This window comes from Nanorana parkeri, unplaced genomic scaffold, assembly GCF_000935625.1.
Source record: "Nanorana parkeri isolate BGI_ZX_2015 unplaced genomic scaffold, ASM93562v1 scaffold52, whole genome shotgun sequence".
NCBI lineage: Eukaryota > Metazoa > Chordata > Amphibia > Anura > Dicroglossidae > Nanorana > Nanorana parkeri.
The window spans coordinates 2,317,869-2,338,254 of NW_017306320.1; the positions used below are offsets into that span (position 1 = coordinate 2,317,869).

The 20,386-nt window shown below is 40.6% G+C and overlaps 2 protein-coding genes across 2 annotated transcripts in view; one reads left to right on the forward strand and one right to left on the reverse strand.

Moving 5' to 3' along the window:
• Positions 1 to 688, reverse strand: part of ANGPTL1 (angiopoietin like 1) — a 30,062-nt gene extending 29,374 nt beyond the window's left edge. Inside the window, exon 1 of the mRNA XM_018575296.1 lies at positions 679 to 688. Within this exon, the coding sequence (XP_018430798.1) occupies positions 679 to 683 (5 nt within the window). The 5' untranslated portion in view covers positions 684 to 688. The remainder of the gene's footprint in view (positions 1 to 678) is intronic.
• RALGPS2 (Ral GEF with PH domain and SH3 binding motif 2) overlaps positions 1 to 20,386 on the forward strand; it is a 143,023-nt gene that overhangs the window by 103,565 nt on the left and 19,072 nt on the right. Inside the window, exons 9-13 of the mRNA XM_018575286.1 lie at positions 8,108 to 8,245; positions 10,713 to 10,803; positions 15,772 to 15,839; positions 16,492 to 16,627; positions 17,633 to 17,784. Of these exons, the coding sequence (XP_018430788.1) occupies positions 8,108 to 8,245; positions 10,713 to 10,803; positions 15,772 to 15,839; positions 16,492 to 16,627; positions 17,633 to 17,784 (585 nt within the window). The remainder of the gene's footprint in view (positions 1 to 8,107; positions 8,246 to 10,712; positions 10,804 to 15,771; positions 15,840 to 16,491; positions 16,628 to 17,632; positions 17,785 to 20,386) is intronic.

The window sequence follows — 20,386 nt, forward strand, 5'->3', positions numbered from 1 at the left end:
ATGTCTACTTGAACTCACTCTATTGGTGGGTAAATGTAATTTTTGAGGGTGTGCTTTCCGATGGCAACAATGGCGGAACATGCCGTTGCATTGTGTGTCTGCATGACCTCTTATAGTGTCCACTGGAAACACATGAGAAATCTTTGGGGCAGTACCAGCAGGTCATATTTTTAGGAAAGCTGTAGGTTTAAAAAGATTAAAAAATACATTTAAAATGACATTAGCATGTTAAAGGAGAACTATGAGATGAGTGATTTTCCACTCGCCTCATAGTTCTAAGCCGACCTGTGACAATGAGACTGTCACAGGTCGGCTCAGTAGATCGGGAGGTGAGGGAAAACATACCGGGTTCCCTCACCTCTCGATCCTGTCACGGCTCTCTGCCGTGACAGGGGGAGGGGCTGGATTCCCCTCTCCCCGCTCCGATCTGCCAGCGCTGACTGGCGGAACGGACAGGGGAGGGGGCGGGTACAGCTGGCTCTGCCTCTAGATAGGCAGAGCCAGCTGTCACTCACGCAGCTGGGCGGATCCCGTCATCTAAGTCGGTATCCGCTCCAGGTGCGGCGTCTCAGTATACCGCAAGCTGTAGCTCGCGGTATACTGAGCTTAGGGTAACGGGAGGACGCTAGTTTGTGTCCTCCCGTTACCCCAAGGTGAACTATGGGGAAAAACACTGACCCCATAGTTCTCCTTTTAAATATTGAGATTATTTGTGATTAGGGTTACATCTGTTAATAAATAACACAATTTAGTACTGTTCCAAGGCTTATGTCACATGACATCATATTGGTGCACAATGACCTTTCTTTCCCCACAATTTAATATAAAGATGTTTATTCTTCAGAGGTTTTCATGTGGTGAACCTCGAGTCCGTGGCCAGATATTTTTATCTGATTGTTAAAGACGCAATGTTTTTTTACAGGCCGTCTATACAGAATTTGTAAAGAGTAAAAGCACAGGGCTATATTTGTGGCTGTGCTGGGTTTCCTGGGGTTAGTAACGTTTGGGTAGCACATAAATAGATTTTCATTATAGTCATTTTACATGCTTCGTGATGCAGCTGCCAGAAACCACATCAAGCCCAGTACTGATCCACTATGACCATAATGCCATACGCACTTATATCCCTTTTACAAGGAGTGCAGCATGAGTTGCATGCAGTTACAGTATTTCCTAAACGTCATTGTGTCCTAGCACCTTGTTTAATCTGCGTTTTTTATTTCTGAGCGCAGTATTAGTAGTTTACTTGCACCACCTGCATGTATGGTGACAGCTATACCTTCCAATACTAACCCTGTCTATGGTTTGCTATTCATCTCTCCCCTCTTAAGTTATCTTAGTTACCCATGTGCTCTAAAATATGGGAAATCTTAGGGAAAAAAATAATAATTTGATTTAAACAAAACCTTTTGTGCTACTGGATGGTCAGTGCAAGACCTCTGTCCAGTAACTAGAAAGGGGTATTTAGAATCGGGTAATGCTGCAGTGCGTTTTGTAACTCTCTGGTTTGGGACAAAAATGATTCAAGCAGCCCTAAGATATTTCAAGTATATGTGAAGACAATCACTAAAATCTCATTTAAGTAACTCAATGTTCTCCCCAGCCACACACACACACACACACACACACACACACACACACACACACACACACACACACACACGATTTTGGTGGCAGGCAGTCCTCACTGCTGCTTACAACGGTGCTCATGTAGTATTGTGTGAGCACCATTCTTCCGCAGTAAACTATGATCCCCGGCCAACTTCATAAGGCACCCACTAGCATGACCTGGGCTCAGAGAATGTGAATTGCATGGCACTTGATGTCATTCAATGTGGAAAAGTGACATCTAGTGGATGAGCGGAGTATTTGTGCGGGACAACTCCAAAGAAAAGGGCTAAATTTCTCCTTTTAACAAAAAAAAACACAAAACTGGAGTTTTAACATTTTTTATGTAATTTCAAAGAATATTACAATATTTTAAAATCCACAGCTTTAAATAAAATAATACCTGGTAATCCTGCCATGAATATCCTTGGTCAGGAACTTCCTCTTATGGAGATGGCAACTCTTCCCAATTGCATTGTCGGCCTATCCTTGTTGAGACTACAGCAGGCATGCTCCACAGTTGGCAGTGTGAGGTAGCTGGTCCTGAGCAATGAGATTGGAGAAGATCAGATTAAGATGCAAAATAGATTTTTTTTTTTAAACTGTGTTATTGGAAAAGACATGACAATTGTTTGATACAGAGTGATTTAGGGATTACATCTACTTTATATGTATCGGAGGATAAAAAGGTCAGTTGGAATGAGTAGGGCATGGTCTCTATATGGGGATCTGCAGTGATAAGAATGAATCCAGATGAGATTGTCCCATGTTTTCTTAGAAATAAACCCAGCATTGCCCATGTTAAACAGCACAATAAACATAATATGTATACATGGGGCATGAAATGACATTTTTCAATACATTTTGTAAGACTTTTTCCACTGTATAGTTTTATATGTTTCCCTACAGTGCTTATGTGATTTGGGGTCTCTCGTCATCTGTTTAATTCATCTTATAACTACAGAAAAGGATGTATTGATTGGAAAGCTAGCCAGAAAATTGCTCGGAGGAAACTGGACTCTGCGTATATTTCTGCTGTTGTTTAACCGCGTTCGAATGGACAGACTTGTGGTCAGATTTCGTTGGGCCCCTGCTGTGCAAACAGGACATTTTGCGGTTCTTAAGGTTTTCTATATTTTCACAGTAAACTTAACACTTTGTTCTTCGTACCTCAATTTTAAGGTTTTCCTTCTCACCTGAATCAATGATAAAAACGTAACCATTTATATATATATTCTGAACCAACATGCATCTGAAAACCTGCATAGAAATTTTGGAATACTGGTAAAAATAAAAGAATTATAAGTCACCATAAGGTAACATCCAGATATGTACCGTATATACTCGAGTATAAGCCGTCCCGAATATAAGCCGAGGATAGCATTGCTCTTAAAGTTTTTCCACTTTCGCAACCAAATTGGTATAAAACCTATTATATGTTAATAATGTATATTTTATATGTTACATGTTTCTCATTCACGTAGCACAAGGTAAAAATACAAATGTAGAAAATGCTACTTGCAGTTTAAATTGCTTTTACTTGGGTTAGTTTATTGGCTTCTTAAGGGTTAAAATGTCTACTTCAGCTTCTTCGTAATGGTAAGAGGGGTTTGTTCATTATAATTTTGTAAAGTAGATTTGAACACAGCCTGTCCCAACAAAGGGTTAGAGGATTACAACCCTGGCTTCTGCATTGTATGTTAATGAAGTTATTGAGAGGAGAAACAATCCTCAAACTTCAGTCCCAAGTGTTTCTATAAGGGCAGATCACTGTGAAGGTGTTGCCTGCTGCAACAACACATCTATAGTGTTTAAAAAAATAATAATTTGTTATGCTGTGTGAATGGGAACACACAACAAACACATAGAGGGGTTTTCTCAAATTCAACTGCAAAAGTGGAAATACACTCTAAGCTAGTTACTGCTTTGATGGCCTGCAGCATTCTGAAATGAATAATTATGTTATGCCATGGTGCTAATAGAGTAAAGGTTCCAACTTTCTTTGCTATATTGTCAAGTTGAATGAAGGTCTTGGTACATACCCCCCGCCCCTCCCTCCACAATGTCTTTGTATTTCCAGCTCTACCATGCACACAACTGTTGCATTGATATCTGCAGTAGTAAAGAAGATTCATTTATTCTGACATATCTTTTGGTTTTTGATGTCTTTTGATTACGATAGACCTTTTTAAGATCAGACAGGGATATGATGTCTATAAGCTATTGACAATATTGGGCAAGGCTCAGCAATTGGTCAGGTTAGAAATCCCAGTTTGAACACTTCCCCTAGGTAAGTGCGCACTGGAGGTGTCTGCACCATGTCTCCTCCACCCTGCACCTTAACTAAACATTAAAGCGTGTGCTGCTTGAATTCGAGCTGTTGGTCTCTCCACAGGGCTGAACAACAAAATACTACAGGTGTATAGCAAGCTTAATAGTGTCGCTTGATCCGGCTAATTCACAGATCTGATCGAGCCCGGATGTCTGACTATCCGCTAGTGTCTATTGCCAGCTTTATACACTGGCTGGCTGTCATTATGACCTGGTGAAACTGCACTCAATGATTTGTTATAGGGTAGGTATACCTACTTGTCCTCCAAGCAGCTGCTCATAAACTCTGTGGCTCTTTGTTACCGTGGGGCATGTACCTCTCTTTCCTCAGTGACCAGACCTGCACTAGCTGCAGTATAAAGCTTTGACAGCCTTAAATGCAAAATATATACTTTTTTTTAACCTTTTAGTCACTGTAGTTTTTTTATATGTTTCATTATTAAATTAAGTTTTTTTACCTAAATATTTTTGCAGCAGAGTGCTAAAATGCAACCGTGGCTTTAAACAAGTAGAGATACTGCTAAAAAGAAACCAAAAGCATGTATAGTAGTAACTGTGAGCTGTAACATCTGGATTATAGTGTGGCACCTCTTACAATCATGTGTTTTTTTTTATTCATGGCTAGAAATTCATATTAAAATTCTGTATGTTATTCCTTTGGCTTCCACATCACTGGCTGCTTATCCTTGTGACGTATACATGATTACACTTAGAAAGTCTAAGTTTTAACTTACCATTCGTTCTGCATCAGTTCATCGACAAAGGTTCGTGTACACAGGCATCAGACAGTGCAAAGTAGCTTACCCCAAGGGCTTGTTGGTGATGTACATAAATATGAGGAATTTAAATAGACACTAGGTGTCAAGCATAGACTGTGTAAAATTGTCTTTAAAGGGCATGTCTATCCAAAATAGATGTTCAGTCTTGGTTTAATCTTGATGGAATGATGAACCCACCAGACACGGTTGGTTCTCCAAACTGGGGCTCCCAGCTCAACACCTCACGTAGCCATTAGTATCTCTTTCCATTCTAGGCCGAGAGAGGTATTTGCCTGCTTACTGCTGGGCTCTCCTTTCTTTTCTAAGTAAAGCAGAATGTAAGTTTGGCTTAGGTGCCATTCTTGAAGGTGTGGTGTGTTTTGCAATGTATTTATGCATTTGTTGTGCATCAGCATAGGGCAAGAATATTCAATTTATTGCAACAAACACAGCAATGAATCTCATGCAACTCATGCGCAAAGACGTGCTTGTGGTTTGCTGCATTTGGGGTGCTAGTAACAAATAATGGCACATAAGTTGCAGTGGCCATTGAGTGAGCGCATGCAAAAGCACATGATTTTGTGTGCATGAAGTGTGTATGGGACCTAAGTTCAAGATGGAGAGATTCTCATTTAGACAGGTACAGTTCATCATGACTTCCTGGACTCCATGCATTTCAGTAGTTGTTTCTCTGAGATCACTTTCATTTTCTTATTGCTTTAAAAATGCATTTAATTCAACTCATAGTATGTCCAGTGTGATAAAGGCAGCTATCAATTCACATACCTGACAGGTACCGTGTGTAATGTTCAAAATACATTAATAAAATTACAATTCCTAAATGGTTTCATGCATCTGAGTATCCCCCAGTCCCTGTATATAGCTATATATAAGGCTTCCCTAATTTCACAGTCTATTGTGAGATGAAAATGAGGAGCTTTGAAATGGGTTCCCGATATATGATAAGAGGAGTCCTTATAATGCTTCACAAGACACGGTGCTCTCTCATAAGACAGAAGGCACTCCATTTGAGAAGTCTTTAAGAAAGGTGCAAGTCCTGCTCTGCCGCTGACACTGGCACCTTTCTTAGAGATTATCTTCCTGATTTGTATTGAATATTCAAGGAGCTTTGCTCTGGGTTCAGTGGATATCTAGTCGATTTTTAAAGCCATGATGAAGGGGGATTGCTGAGCCCCCAAAATGCGTTGGCTAACATGGTGAAACTGCACTCAATTAATGATTTGTTATAGGATAGTTATACCTACTTGTCCTCCAACCAGCTGTCATTTGTAAAACCACTGAAATACTATTTTGGACTCTTACAAACTCGTGTTTGGCACCCTCCTTGGTTGGAATGCATGTATTGAATGGTATTGGTGTAGCCTCAGAAGGAGGACAAGTTACAAATTGACTGGTTTGGTTTATTAATTTTTAATCATCCCTTTAATTTTGCAGGCATCACAGTCTTCTATGGGGAATTCTGCCTACATTTAATGTGGCCAAAATATAGTTAGTCTCTGTTTTGTTCTATAGTAATAGACAACATGCCTTTTTCGGTTTTCTGAGACCAGAGTTCCAGTCCCAGGGATATTCATCAATGGGGAGATCACCCTGTGCTGCCCATCCAATGCTGAAATAGCTTTTTTCTACATCTTTCCGTACATCTCCCAGCAGGTGAAAGATTATTTAGACTTGAACCTTGACTTGCTTGGTTGTCTCAGTTATTTGTTTCTACGGTTGCACAGATACCAAGTACAGTACTCGGTACGAGTACATGTACCGATACTTTTGAGCTCCAAGACTAGAGAAAAATTCAAAAATTAGGAGGCAGCTGTCATTTGTAAGGAGCACACGGAGCTCCTGGGATTTGTACATCTCTGTTTTAATGTACGATTTTGTTTTTATAAATATAAATAAAGGGATGCACAGATACCAGTTTTGCGAGTACGAGTACTGGTACTTGCCGAGTACTTACAAGTACGAGTACTGATACATTTTTAATGTCATGTGACAGTTTTTCTAAAACAATACAGACTGATGATTTCAGGACAGTGGTGGAGTGCCAGAGCCAGGTCCCAGCTGCAACCCTGGTAGTTCTCCTGAAAATGCCAAGTGTCTGCGCTGGCGCTGGTACTCGAAAAGTATCTGTGCATCCCTATTTGTTTCCATGTATTGTTTTACCCTTCCAAGGGTCCTCTGTAACAGTTAGCTCCTATAACAACTTAATGACTGACGTATATACACATGATTACACTTATGAATGTTTCCAGAACATGGAATGGGATGGATGTGATTTTGATTGACCCATGGGTCTGTAAAATTGCTCCTTTCTTCCCTGGAACTAATAAGTAAAATATGTTGTACTTTAAGTGTTTCTTGCCATCTAAAAAAATGTATCTCCTGTTTTTTAAAGTTGGTTTACTCTAAACAATGTTACTTAAAGAGCTTAAACTTAAATTCCAGGCCACGGATTAAATCAGAATGGACATATAGCAAATGTGCTAGTTGCAGAGTTCTCCAAATGTATGTTCAATCTTGGTGTTATAAAAAATCCACTGTGGCCAGATGCAACAGCTTCTTACAGTGCTTGTGGACTGGACTGAAACCTGTAGTAATACGACTGTGCAGGCTTTCTTTTTGGGAACAATCATTTGGTGTTCAGTGGCTGGATCAAAAGGGCCTTCATTTTTATGTACTTACATTCAGGCCCACTTGTATAATTTGGGTTAGACTGGGTTCCTTACTAGGAACTATGCCTCAAATCTTTGGTGGTTTACATTCTTGATAAAGACTGGATTAGACTGGATAAACTGGATTCTTTTTTTAGGGCTTTAATCTGATCCTGAACCTGTTTGCACCTAAAGCAAATAAAACTGATGACGTGTATGATGATTGTGCTCTCTGGCTTAAAGACGTTATTTGCCTATTTTTCTTTTACTATGGAAAACACCGCTGATCTTTATAAATGAGCCTCTCTTGCTTGGAAAACCTTTAACCTATCATTCGTAGTTTCCAAGATAATGTCATAACTCCCAGTATTATACTAAGAATTGGTTGTGGCATTCAGGAATTCAAGAGACATTAATGCATGAATGAGGACTTGTGTTCCCCTCTCGTGTTACTCCCTCACGCGTGTTGGATCTCCCTTCAGCTCGTGTTGTGTGTGTGTGTCGCAGTCACAATTCTGTTTTCATTATCTGAATGACGTTTTTGTATAAACGTATTCGCATGTGTGAAAGTCTTTCCATGCCAGTGCAGAGTACAGTTACACACATCAAAAAGCTCAAATGATTTCCCATAGGGTGGGATTAAAGATTAAACTGTGTTGCAATAACTGCGTATGACTTGCATATGTTGCAAAGAGAGCCTGTCTTTCAGTTTCTTGTATTATATCCTCTGCTTTCTTTCAGGTATGTACCTCTGTGACCTCACATATATAGATTCTGCATATCCATCCACTGGCAGCATCCTGGAAAACGAGCAGAGATCGAATCTAATGAACAATATACTGAGGATCATCTCTGACCTGCAGCAGTCCTGTGAATATGGTGAGTGCGTTCCTCTGAAAAGATTATACAAATGTACAAAGCTTGCTGAACACAAAGCTAGGGCCCCATTCACACTGAGCGACTTGCGATATTGAGCGACTTGCGATATTGAGCGACTTTTTCCTATTGGGCTGTATGCAATCAGGAGCAAAATCGCTCGAAAAAAGGGTCATGTAGGAGCTACAAGCGATATTGAGCGACGAGATGTGAACAGCTCCATTGAAATGGATTGGAGAAGCTACATAGAGCGATATCGCGTGGAAATATGAGCGATATCGCTGCAAAAATCGCTCGATAAATCGCTCAATGTGAATGGGGCCTAAATGGGAAACATCACTTGATTGCCACTTGGCTTCTGAGAAAAAGTCGATTAAAAATGAACTTTTATCGAGCCGGTGGGTGCTGGTAGGGCCGTCCATGGATTCATTTTCATCCGATTCAACAGAAGACGGCCACAATTTTGATCCATGTATGGCCAAGTTATAGCATATCATGGAAAGGCTGGATTAGCAGCACCAAGGGTGAGCCGATCATGAACCCCCAATCGCACAGCAGCCACATTGGCTGCATATTCAGTGCACACTTGTTTTATTGTCTTACAACCTTGAAGAATGACCATCACTAGTGAAAAAGAAATACAATGTGGTTGTCTTTACTTTGTGATCAGTCTTGACTGATTGGAGTCTGAGCTATGCGACTTGCACATAAAGGTGCATGTGTCTATATAGTGTGTACACATTGTTGTTTTCTGTCTTGTGTTGTCCTGTTGTAATTGCTGCCCCTTTTTAAGAATCATACATTCTATTTCTTTAAAAGCTCTGCTTTTTTTTGTTTGTTTTGTAGCAGAATTTTTATTCCATAAAGTATTGTGACCACCATCAGTGGTGCAATGCTCTGGCTCCTGTACACCTTTCTTCCAGTCCGTGTCCGTACTGAGGTGCTAATATTCAGTAACATGGATGGAAGTGTCAATGGACTACAAGTGCAGTGAGGTCACATGGCATATGGGACTTGTAGTTTCTTGTTTCACAGATCATGCCATAGGATCTGTGAATGGATTCCGCCTCCGCCCACACAGCTGTGCCGAATTAAAAACTGTAAACAAGTGTGCGGGAGAATAACTCTTTGATTCCAGTAAGAGGGAGATGTTGGGATCTGACCATGTTTCATGTTACCCCTGTCACCCTGGATATGAGTGTAACATAGAACATGGTTAAAAAGGTAAACTTGGCCTCTTAAATGGCATAATATAGCATACATGTGGGAGCAAAAGGTACTTTTTTTCTATTCAGAAATCTGGATGGATTAGCTATTAGTAAGAAGAACATTCCACCAGTGCATAAGCACTCTGCATGGTATTATCTGCACCACCTCATTTATAGCACACAGAGGGGAGTTTATCAAAATCTGGAGCAGCTGTGCACGGCAACCAATTGGCATCCACCTTTCATTTTCAAAGCTTAGCTGAACAGACTGAAGAGAGAAGCTGATTGGTTTCCATAGGCACTGCTCCAGATTTTGTCTGCTCCAGTTTTGATAAATCACCCCCCGCAGTGTTTTTACCTTTCAATTCTGCAAATAGATTTGGTCCACCCAGGGAGAACCTTGTGTCCTGTCCATATGCTCATGCTGTAGGTCTTGGCTTTTTTTAACTCGGCACTAAGCCCTGACCCCACCACTAGTAAGATCTTCTATTGATTGATGAAACTGTTTTTTGTTTTTTTTGTTTTGTTTGCTTTAATCGCTAAGAAGAGAAACTTGGCATATTTTTAGAAAGTTCAAGGTCTCTGAGGTTAGAGTGCATGGATTTGTGGCCTGCTCGATTTGGAACCCTGGTACCCAACATGCTGCCTAAGGGCCACGTGTGACCCTTTGGTACTTGCTGTGCGGCCCTTTGCAGACCCCAACAGTCAGTAGTTGAAGCATTCATTTGTAGAGGGGCTATAATGTCTGTGATCTCTAGCAGTCTCATGTAGCATGTCCCCACACTCCTGCAGTGGGTCTTCCGTCTCCAACCACCCCTGTTGTATGTCTATAGTCTGATTGTCTCCTCATGTCCGCTCCTCATTTATATTGTTTATTCAATTAACACAGATGTCAAATTCATTTTAAATGAAGAATTGAAATAAATGTTTAAATAGGAGGGCTGCCATTGCTGACCACCTTACAAAAATGCTAGTTGTTTGTCTGTCCCTGGCTCCAAATACCCAGTTCAAATCCTCAGAGAAATGAATTCCGAGTGAAATTGGCACACTTGATCTGCAAACTTGGTTTGGATCAGTGACACTGAAATCTGTCAAGCCAGAGCATCCACGTAATGGCCAGGAAGCTGGCTGTTTAGGAGGACGTGAGCAGTGGCAACCTCCTGTTTTTCCCAGTACTGGTGTTCTTGGGAAAACCTCATCAAGAAGTGTTTTATAGTTGTCATTTAATGTACACCATTTTTTTTTCTTTTTGTTTTGCACAGATACTCCCATATTGCCTCATGTACAGAAATACCTAAACTCTGTGCGATACATTGAGGAGCTCCAGAAGTTTGTAGAGGACGATAATTATAAGTAAGTGTGCAGTTTGAGCTGTTTTCAAATCACGACTGGAAACCTTGTTTCTAAATTGCCGGTGTTCTATCCTGTTCCTTGTCCTCTTCCAGTACTGGTCTCTTAGTGAGCACATTAGTGAGTGTAATCCGCTACACGGAGAAAAAACGGTGGCACTCTGATAGCTGGTCCCTGCTACAAGCGGAAGCAGGTTACATTTACTTTTATCACAAAGGTTGCAATGATTTGTGGTTTGACTTTCATTCATACGCAGTGCTTTCTGGAAAGCATTTGTAGTTCAGTTAAAGTGATGCTAAGCGCTCGTTTATTTTCTACAATCTACTGCTAGCACGCAGCATGGTATGCCCTAACATTAAGAATCTACCTATGCTGTGCCACTCGTTCCCGGCTGCAGAGCACCGCTTCCCCAATTGTCTGTGTAGTAGATGATGTGCGCTGGCGCATGTGCACTTGATGTTACAGGAGAGGAGAGTAAGCATGAAACAATGCGAGTCAATGAAAGCACGCCGGGAGCAGGCACGCAGGGGTGTCTCTGTGGGACACTGAAAGAAGAAGACACGGAAGCATCATAGAGTGCCACCAGCGCTGAGGGGACAGCTTGAAACGACTCGACAGAAGAGGCATCACCTAAGCAAAGTCCTCACCGCAGCATTAGGGGGGTGGGGGGTGGAGACATAGCCTTCAGCGTCACTTTTAATATTTGTCTTGTAGAATGCTGTACTGATGAAGTATAGGCACTTATGCTTTCTGTGGCCAAATCTTCCTCAGATGTGGTCCTAATACAACATTTTTTCACCCAGTTGTCATCGGTTGGATAGCCAAGAGGACTGGGTACCAGCTGCGTGACCCTATGTCTCTATCCATTATATCCATTCTAGGTGGAACACAGCCTGGCCTGACTAATAATGCTCCATGCTTGCACCTTTCATTTGCTTCCTTTTTATACTTTGGAAATATTTTCCCTTTGTAGAATTGCAGTAGTTTTCATGGCTATTCTTTTAGATTTCATGTTCAGTCATTAATAGTGATTACTTTTGAGCAGACTGAAGAATGTTGTCATGATGTTTGAATTAACACACTTTCTGCTTTGGTTTCTTGGCAGCCGTACACTGCAGTCAAAATGACGTCACTTTCAGGCTTTGTTTCACTAATGACCATTTTTTCCTGCAGTTAAATACAGATGTTCGGTCTGCTCCAAGACAAGCTGATGTACATCATTGTGTTCTCTCTGTTTTAAAGGATATTATGACTAACTTTTGTGTTATGTTAATTAGACTTCAATCAAGGTAATATCCTCTCTGAAAATTTAGAATGCCCCATGGGATCGGTTGATGAAAGTCAGAATTCACTTTAATTTATGAATAGCATAATTTGTTTTGCACGCATCACGTTGTATAAGGTTATTAAAGACATACTTGAACAGACACAAGTCATTCTAATTGTTGGACCTACTCAACACAAGCCACGGATCAATGTTTGAAATCTCCTGGGGCTTTACAATGTGTGTGGCACAGAGATTTCAAATGACCCTTTCCAATATTTCTTCTTGAATTGGTACTTAAGAGGACTCCAGCCATCTATGAAAATACTGTGCGTTTAGCTTTTCTATGTGCTCACTTTGTCCAGTGTTTTATTCTTCTTCTCTCCTGATTTATGTAGACTACTAGGGCAGCAACAGAACACCAGCGGAGGAACTGCAATACAAACAGTACACCTCTCTAAAAAAAAAAACACTTAGTGTATTTCCACTTTTGCAACCAAATTGGGATAACACTTATTTTATATTTGTTTCATGTTTGTCATTCAAATAGCAAAATCTAAAAACACAATTGCTACTTGCATAAAACATGCTCAGTTTTGAATAGACAGTTTTATAAGCGCAGTATGAATTGCCCATGTTTGTGATCACTTTACCTTGAGGGCCCATTCACACTGGGTTGTAATGTGGTGTAACACATGTGGAAAAGCACTTAATTTGAAATGGACCACAACGGTCCTTCCCCATTTTTGTTTACCTCAGCACAGGTAAAGGCATTGCAACATACTTGATGCATTACCCACACATGATGGTGTAACAGATCCTCAGGCTTTAATAATGGATACATCTGTGGTTCAATCTCCAAGTGACGAGGAAGCATGGAGCCGTATTCCCAGCCAATCAGGAAGCCAGGCAGAGTGTAATAACTCGATGCCCGGCTTCCCGAGTACTTGCCCAAATACTCTGTATCTGTACCGATACTGGTATCGGTGCATCACGACCAGAAATGGGGCACAAAATCAGGTGACGTGGTTCAGTCACTGATAAGAATTTGTGAACACAAGATTTTCTAAGTTGATTGAAATTCACTCAACCAAATATCTCATGGCCTGGTGTTATTGGTGAGACATCTGTCTGTTTGTGGTCAGCAGCAGAACTGTATTCTTATTACCACATGAGACCCAGATAATTGCCAGAGAGTTAATTTCCTGTAAAACAAATAGTACTGAAAACTGTTCATTAGATTGTATACATAAGGAACTGCTGCTTAAAAGGCCATTAAAACAATCCTGAATACACAAAGCAAAGCTTTCTGCCAGTGTTGTATTAGTACCAGATGATGGTGACGTTCTTTTTTTTTAATCTAAATTTTGTCTCCTTTACGCCCAGTTTCTATATTTGTTAAAATAATGAAATACATGATGTGGGAACAGTCTGCATGATTATCCTTGGAAGGAAGAATTATACTTCCAGCGATGAATTTTCTACTTTACAACCAGGTTTTGTCTACTTTATACTGAGCCATGTAGTCATTCCCAGATTATCTAGTGTCCATTAAAGATGCTGTAGTCAAATGGGAAAAGTTTGCTCCAAATCTCTCTTGGTGGACACTAGGGCTGCAACCAACCAACCAATCGATGAATCAATAGTAATCGATGAGAATAGTTGACAACTATTCTCATTATTGATTAGTTGGTTAGAGCCCCTAGCTCTCTCCTTCATGCTGGCGAGGAGGGCACAGCAAGCAGTGGGTGGTGCAATAGCCAGCCTGCTATTGGCAATTTGAAATGGCCAATAGCAGGCTGGCTATTGCACCAGCCCACTACCTGCTGTATTTACTTTCAGCTGGCAGCTGTCATTCCCGGGATGAAGCTATTCAAGCGCCATGTGCCTACAATACAATTATTTTAAAAAATATATAAAAGGTGAGGAAAAGTCATTTTTCTGTTTTCGGCCTGACAAATTCTGCTGTGGAAGGTGTGTTGCAGTGCCATTCATTTCAATGACATCCCAAATGTGCCTCCCACCCACTGTGTGATCGCCCGCACTGGAACGTATGGTACCACAATGCTGTGCGTTCCTTTGCAATGGGATCACAAAAAATTGTGCATGCAGTTTTATTCTGAAGTAAACTCTGTAACACTGCATTTGTGTATTTTGTTTATATTAGGGAGGGTATTTAATTTAATCAATTATGAAAATAATCATTAGTTGCAGCCCTAGTGGACACAGCATAACTGTTACAAAGTTATTCCATAATAAATTATTGAAAAATTTAACCGGCTCATCACTTGCTTACTGTAAACCTGTGCAATAATCGTAAGCCATTCCCCCCTATCCTGAAAATATGCAAAGGCGTTGAATGTACACTTTAAGGGCCCATTCACAACATGTAGTTGCAGTAACATGCACGTTACTGCACACTTTACAGCAGCATGTGGCAATGAGCATTTAATGCTTTGGTGTGGTGCCATTAAAAGCACTGATTGTCAGCTAATTGGGTCCTCTGCCTGCTCATCTAAATAAACAGGAGGTCATCAGCACATCGGAAATGTGTCCAAGCAAATGTCTTCTATTGACGCATAGACATATTGTCACAAGAAAGGTAATGTTTCTGGGTCACTCACAGACACTTCATTCTCAAAATGACTGAGCCTGAAGAAGAGCCCCAGCAAAGCCCCAAAGTGTTGCCATTCTTGTGACAATATGTCTATGGGTCAATAAAATACATTTGCTTGGACACATTTCCGGTGTGCTGGTCACTTCCTGTTTGTTCATTTATCTCAGCGGCGCCATCCGCAGTCACTTTGCTGCTCATTTTTAAGGTGTTTACCGGTAAGGAGTGTGGTAGGATATATATTGGATCTGCCTGCTCACAGACCCTGCACCCACAGCTCTGTGAAATAAATACCAGTCCTCTGGTGCTGAGGTGCCCTTAACCTGCTGATTGGTAAGCATTCCAGAGGTGTTTTGTTTAAAGTTCACGGTTTGAGACCAAATTAGTATTTATGGCTTTCAGTTTTTATTTTCTAAATGTCGGGTATTACCAGGTTCCTAACACCCCTTGATCTCAGAGAAGCTGGTTTGCACAGTATCATGTAATACAAGGCAGCAGTCCTGGTCATAAGTATTGTAAAAGTTTTTGTGAATCTGTTATAAATTGCATGAAACTTAAACTGAATATAAATTGGCTTCACTGTACACCGATTTTACTTGTTGCCACTGTAGTCACTGTGTAATGTAAACTAACCTGATGCAAGCAGCAGACAACATGCTTGCCTCAGATGGTATATTTGTGTTCATGAATATACAGTAAGTATCTACATAGAGCAACCTAATGTGTTACATGTGTTCCATACATATTCACAATTGTTACATCACTGGAAATTGTTTGTTTTCCACAAATCGTCTGTTTTCTCTCAACATAGAACAAAAGCTGTGTTTTTGTCCTTTATAAACAACTCTGCAGCCGCGCTTTTAGAAATATTATATTTAATAGAATCCAGACCATTGCTTCCCTATTCTCTGGATCCTTATCTGTCTCAGCCATTTAGCGAGATGATGAATGTGATTTGGTCATATTGACTCACAGTTTACATTTCCAGGATTTTCTAGGGCTGGAAACAAATCACTTTCAGGAGCTCTAGGTTACTGTTTTATCTGGTGATGAATGCGATCTTTTTCTCAAGACAATGTGTTGTGTTCTATAGGTTATCCCTGAAAATTGAGCCTGGGAGCAGCACTCCGCGCACTACAGCATCTCGTGAGGATCTAGTTGGTAATTCAAGATATTCATAGTGAACCTGTGTATACAATATATTTTTGCCAAATATCTTTGTGTGTAGTGTGTTTATCTGCAACTGGATGGAAGCCTTTGCCACTACTAAAAATACCACATTTTTTAGCACCACAGTTGATATACAACAATTATGAAATAATACAGCCGGACCAGGATTATATTGTCTAAGATATTGGCCCACCCCCACAAAACAGCTTCTGCAGTTGGCAAGAGGCACTCTACATTTATTTTTATATTTTATGGATGGATGGATGGAGAGAGAGAGAGAGAGATATATCTCTAAGTGTGATTAGATATATACACACATTCTTTAATTTTTTTAATACAAAGGCCGCCAAGCCCTCCATTTCCTGGAATGCCCCATTTTTGTCCCTCACTGTCGTGCACAAATCTTTGAGTCCCCTTTACTTTCCTCAGTGGATGACTACACCATAGGGCAGTAGTCACCCACTTATCACTGGCTTTATCACTGGTATTTGTATTTGGCACTAATTCTAGTAAACATTTTGTTAGTATTTATATATTCATTTTGTATGCAAAATATGTTAATATAATAATATTGTATCATTAAAATGTATTTTGTAAAAATATTTTACTAAACTAATGCTGAGTGTTATTTCACAACTTTCAGGTCCTGAAACAGGAGCCTCGCCTCAAAGTTCTAGGAAAAGTATTGCTGTAGAAGGTGTATTGTTACCACCAACACCACCATCTCCTCGTAATCTCATCCCCCATGGGCACCGCAAATGCCACAGTTTGGGATATAAGTAAGCTTTTCTTCAGGAGTTTACTTCATTTGCATAATGGAACCTAAACTTTCATACATCCTTATTTCATATTGGTTACATTATTATTGTTTGGCAGGCCAGAAAGATGTACACTGTCTTGGTCTTCCTGTAGGTTTTTGCCAAAAGTGGATGTTAAAGTCTGTTTTTACTTTTGCAGCCAAATTGAGAGTACACCAATTTTATATTTGTTACATGTTCCCATTCTCATCGCATAACTTAAAAAAAATATTTTTAAAAAAGTTCTGTTTTTTTTAGAGAAAAATCTTATTCAGCTTCTGTGTTGTATGTAGTGTTAAGGAGAGGGCTGGAGAGTTCTGTTTTTATAAGTATTCTGTGCTGGCAGATCCCTCATCAGCCAGGTTGGGTGGTACATTGTATATTAATGTGCTTTTGAAAAATGACGTCCCTTGTTTCCACATTACCATCAGATCTAACCAACAGAAGTTACCTCTTGTGTCCTAATATAATCCTGCTCCAAAGAAACAATTGGAAAGGTAAAAAAAAAAAAGTGTCTGTATGCTCTCTGAATGGGAACACGCAAACATAGTTCCTCATATCTGGCTGCAAAAGTGGAAATATACTTTAAAGTGTAAGTTCAGCCTAGCACTGGAAGCTGCTGGCCATTTCCCAGCGATGCCACTCGGCCCCCATAATGCGATCTATGGAGTTGACACCATCAGGGCACAGAGGAAGTGTTTTCCAGTCAGGCTTTGCAATCACAAGACACAGATAGCATGATGGGGGGGGGTGTCTAAGTGAAAGTTTAGGTTGTATGGTGTCGCTGGTTAATGGCCGGTAGTTTCCAATGCTGGTTGCTGGACAACCAGACCACGGGCAGAAATTAAACATGGTTCTATGCATTTATCAAGGTACATGTGTTATTTGGCTGTTAAATGTTCATAGAATTGATTCTATGGTAAACCTCCACTTTAAGAATATTGCTACAGCAACATCTAGACTGGTTTTCTTTTTTTTCCCTTCCAGCTTCATCCATAAAATGAACACTGCAGAGTTTAAAAGTGCAACGTTTCCAAACGCAGGGCCACGGCACTTATTAGATGACAGTGTAATGGAGCCCCATACACCTTCCCGGGGGCAGGCAGAAAGCTCTACTCTTTCTAGTGGCATATCCATAGGTAAGCCTCTGCAACTGACTGGTCACCCTGACATTGTCATCATCTTTCTCCTAAGCTGCACTGGCCGTGTTTAATCTAAATGCATATATAAAACACTTTACTCAACAAAAATATTTCTTGGAAACTTAATAAATCCCTTTACATTTAGCTAGTGCTGAGTTTCTTAACCTTTTTTCAATCGCGGCACCATATAAAATTATGAAAAATCTTCAAGCACTTCAGTCTAAAAAGTAAAAAGCATAAATGTAAAAAAGTTTGCTTCCTCCCAAAATTGTCCTAATTTCACCATGGCATTGACGAGTGATTCCTTGTCGCATGCACTGCACATTGGTTGTGGGACAGGATATTAACTAGCAGCAGCTCTTACCTATATTCATCTGAGAAATCTCCTTTCTTTGTCCCGAATAGCTACCAGATTAGGGATTAGCCCCTCCTGCCCCTTTTTACAGTAGAGAAGAGGTTTTTCTGGTTAGTAAAAGTATTAAATGGTCCCCTGTGTTTAGGTAGGATGTATAGTTTATATATACATGGCAAACACCCCTGTATAGTTTTTTTTTTAATGCTCGGCTGCCCCCACTGCAAACAGGCCACGCTGACACTCAGCCATAATCCACCCTTACTTCGGGCGACAAAGTGCAGTTCTTCCCAATTCTCGATTACTCTGTAGAGCTTTTCCAAAATAAAGTGTCTTTATTGATGGTAGCAACAACGCACTGTGATGTGACTGAGTAAGCCAGGATGGCGCAACGCGTAAGTTGTTGAGCACACATGGGAAGTCACATCACGGTGTGTTGCTACTATCAATAAAGATGCTTTCTTTTGGTGAAGATCTACAGAGTGCGGTCGAGTATTTGTACATGTACATCTTAGGCAGCGGTGAGCCATTTGCCCAGCACCTAGGATGCAATCACGCCGTCGGCTAGCTGCAGAATTCAGAGTGGTGAGCTTTTTCTAAGATTGTCTTCCCAATTCTATTGCGTATTGTTGCTTAAGTCCTGAAGAAAGTAGTGCCCAATTCCCCAGAAACGCATGGGCTGTCCCTGACATTTCCGTTCAAATGAGCCTTCAAGTGAAGACGGCTGACAGCACAGAGGCGGGCTGCAGATCTAGACCATGTTGTCGCAATCTATCCTGCTACCTTATTGACAGTTGGCTCTGCCTCTCCGCGGTTTGTGATCATTCAGTTCTTGATCTATAGAGACGACATGTGACAGCTGCAGCATCACACGTCAGATCTAACTATGGGGATGAGTGTATTTAGTCCATGGCATTTTTATTTATTTAAAACATTCTGTTGAATCCAAAGTAAATGAAATATGGAATAAACAATGATGGAGGGAAGTTAATTAGGTCAGCTTCAAGTCATTTCAGAGAAAATTGTGAGGTTTTTTTTACGTTGAAGGGTACAAACAAATTTGTACATGTCTCTCGCTTTCTGCTTCTCCTTATTTACCCAGCTGAAGGAATGTTCCTTTTGGTCTGTGATCAGTCTCTACTCCTTTAGTAAATCTACCCCTCTGTGCCCTACAAAATGCACGTAATTCCTCTTTAATTGGTTTGCTGCATGTTTGATATAGTTTTCTTCCCCCAGAGGGAATGAGGTTGGTCTTAATTCCGTGTATTAGAACAAATTCCAGTGTTATCTTTATTGCCGTAAGCCTGTTCACTGTTTTCCAAGGAGACATGACAAACATATCTGTTTATTAGCTCAGATTGAATTTGGGAGAGCTTCTCTGTGGAAAGTTATTGATGGTCATATTTAGCAATGCAATCAGAATCTGCAGAATATGTATACCAAACTAGAACTAACCGTATCCCATGTTTTGTTGAATATAGTAATGAGTTGATTAGAAAGTAATTCTGACTTCACGTCTGACTGTGTTTTAAGAAGAGATTTTCTTTTTAAACACATCTTTTTAGTAGGGATGCACCAATACCGGTTTTTCTGTTTTGATTACCGATATTCATATTTTGGTAGTCACTGATGCCAGTACTTCAGCTAGCATGGAGACGGCTTCCCAGGTAATCGGGAAGCTGGGTGGCGTGTCATTACCCACTGCCCGGCTTCTTGATTGCCCGGGAAGCTGGCTCTATGTTGTTTGGCCGGGGAGCCAGCTTCTCAGCCAATCAGCATCGAGCTGGCTGTTTGGCCGGCTTCCTGGCCAATCAGGAAATCAGACGGCGAGTCATTACCCGCTGCCCAACTTCCTGATTGTCCGGGTAGCCGGCTCCACGTTTGCTCATGGCACTGCCAGTCAGAGGAAATTTCCCTCTGACCGGAAGTTTCGGTATCAGGGGCAATTATCAGATCATTTGGGCAAGTACAATACTCTGTATCGGAAACTGTACTAGTATCTGTGCATCCCTACTTTTTAGTATATCCTACAACAATGAGCAACTTTGAAAATAACAACCTCCTATCTTTTCTACCTCTGTGCTTTTGATAGCTGTCAACACAAATAATGTAACCTTTGTTTGCATTGTCTGCAGTCTTAACTGTATGATATAGAGACTAACTTACTTGCAGGCCATTACATGGAATGCACCAGGGATCCGTTTTTGTTTGTTTTGCATTCCAGTTTTCTTTTTCTGCATACTCATA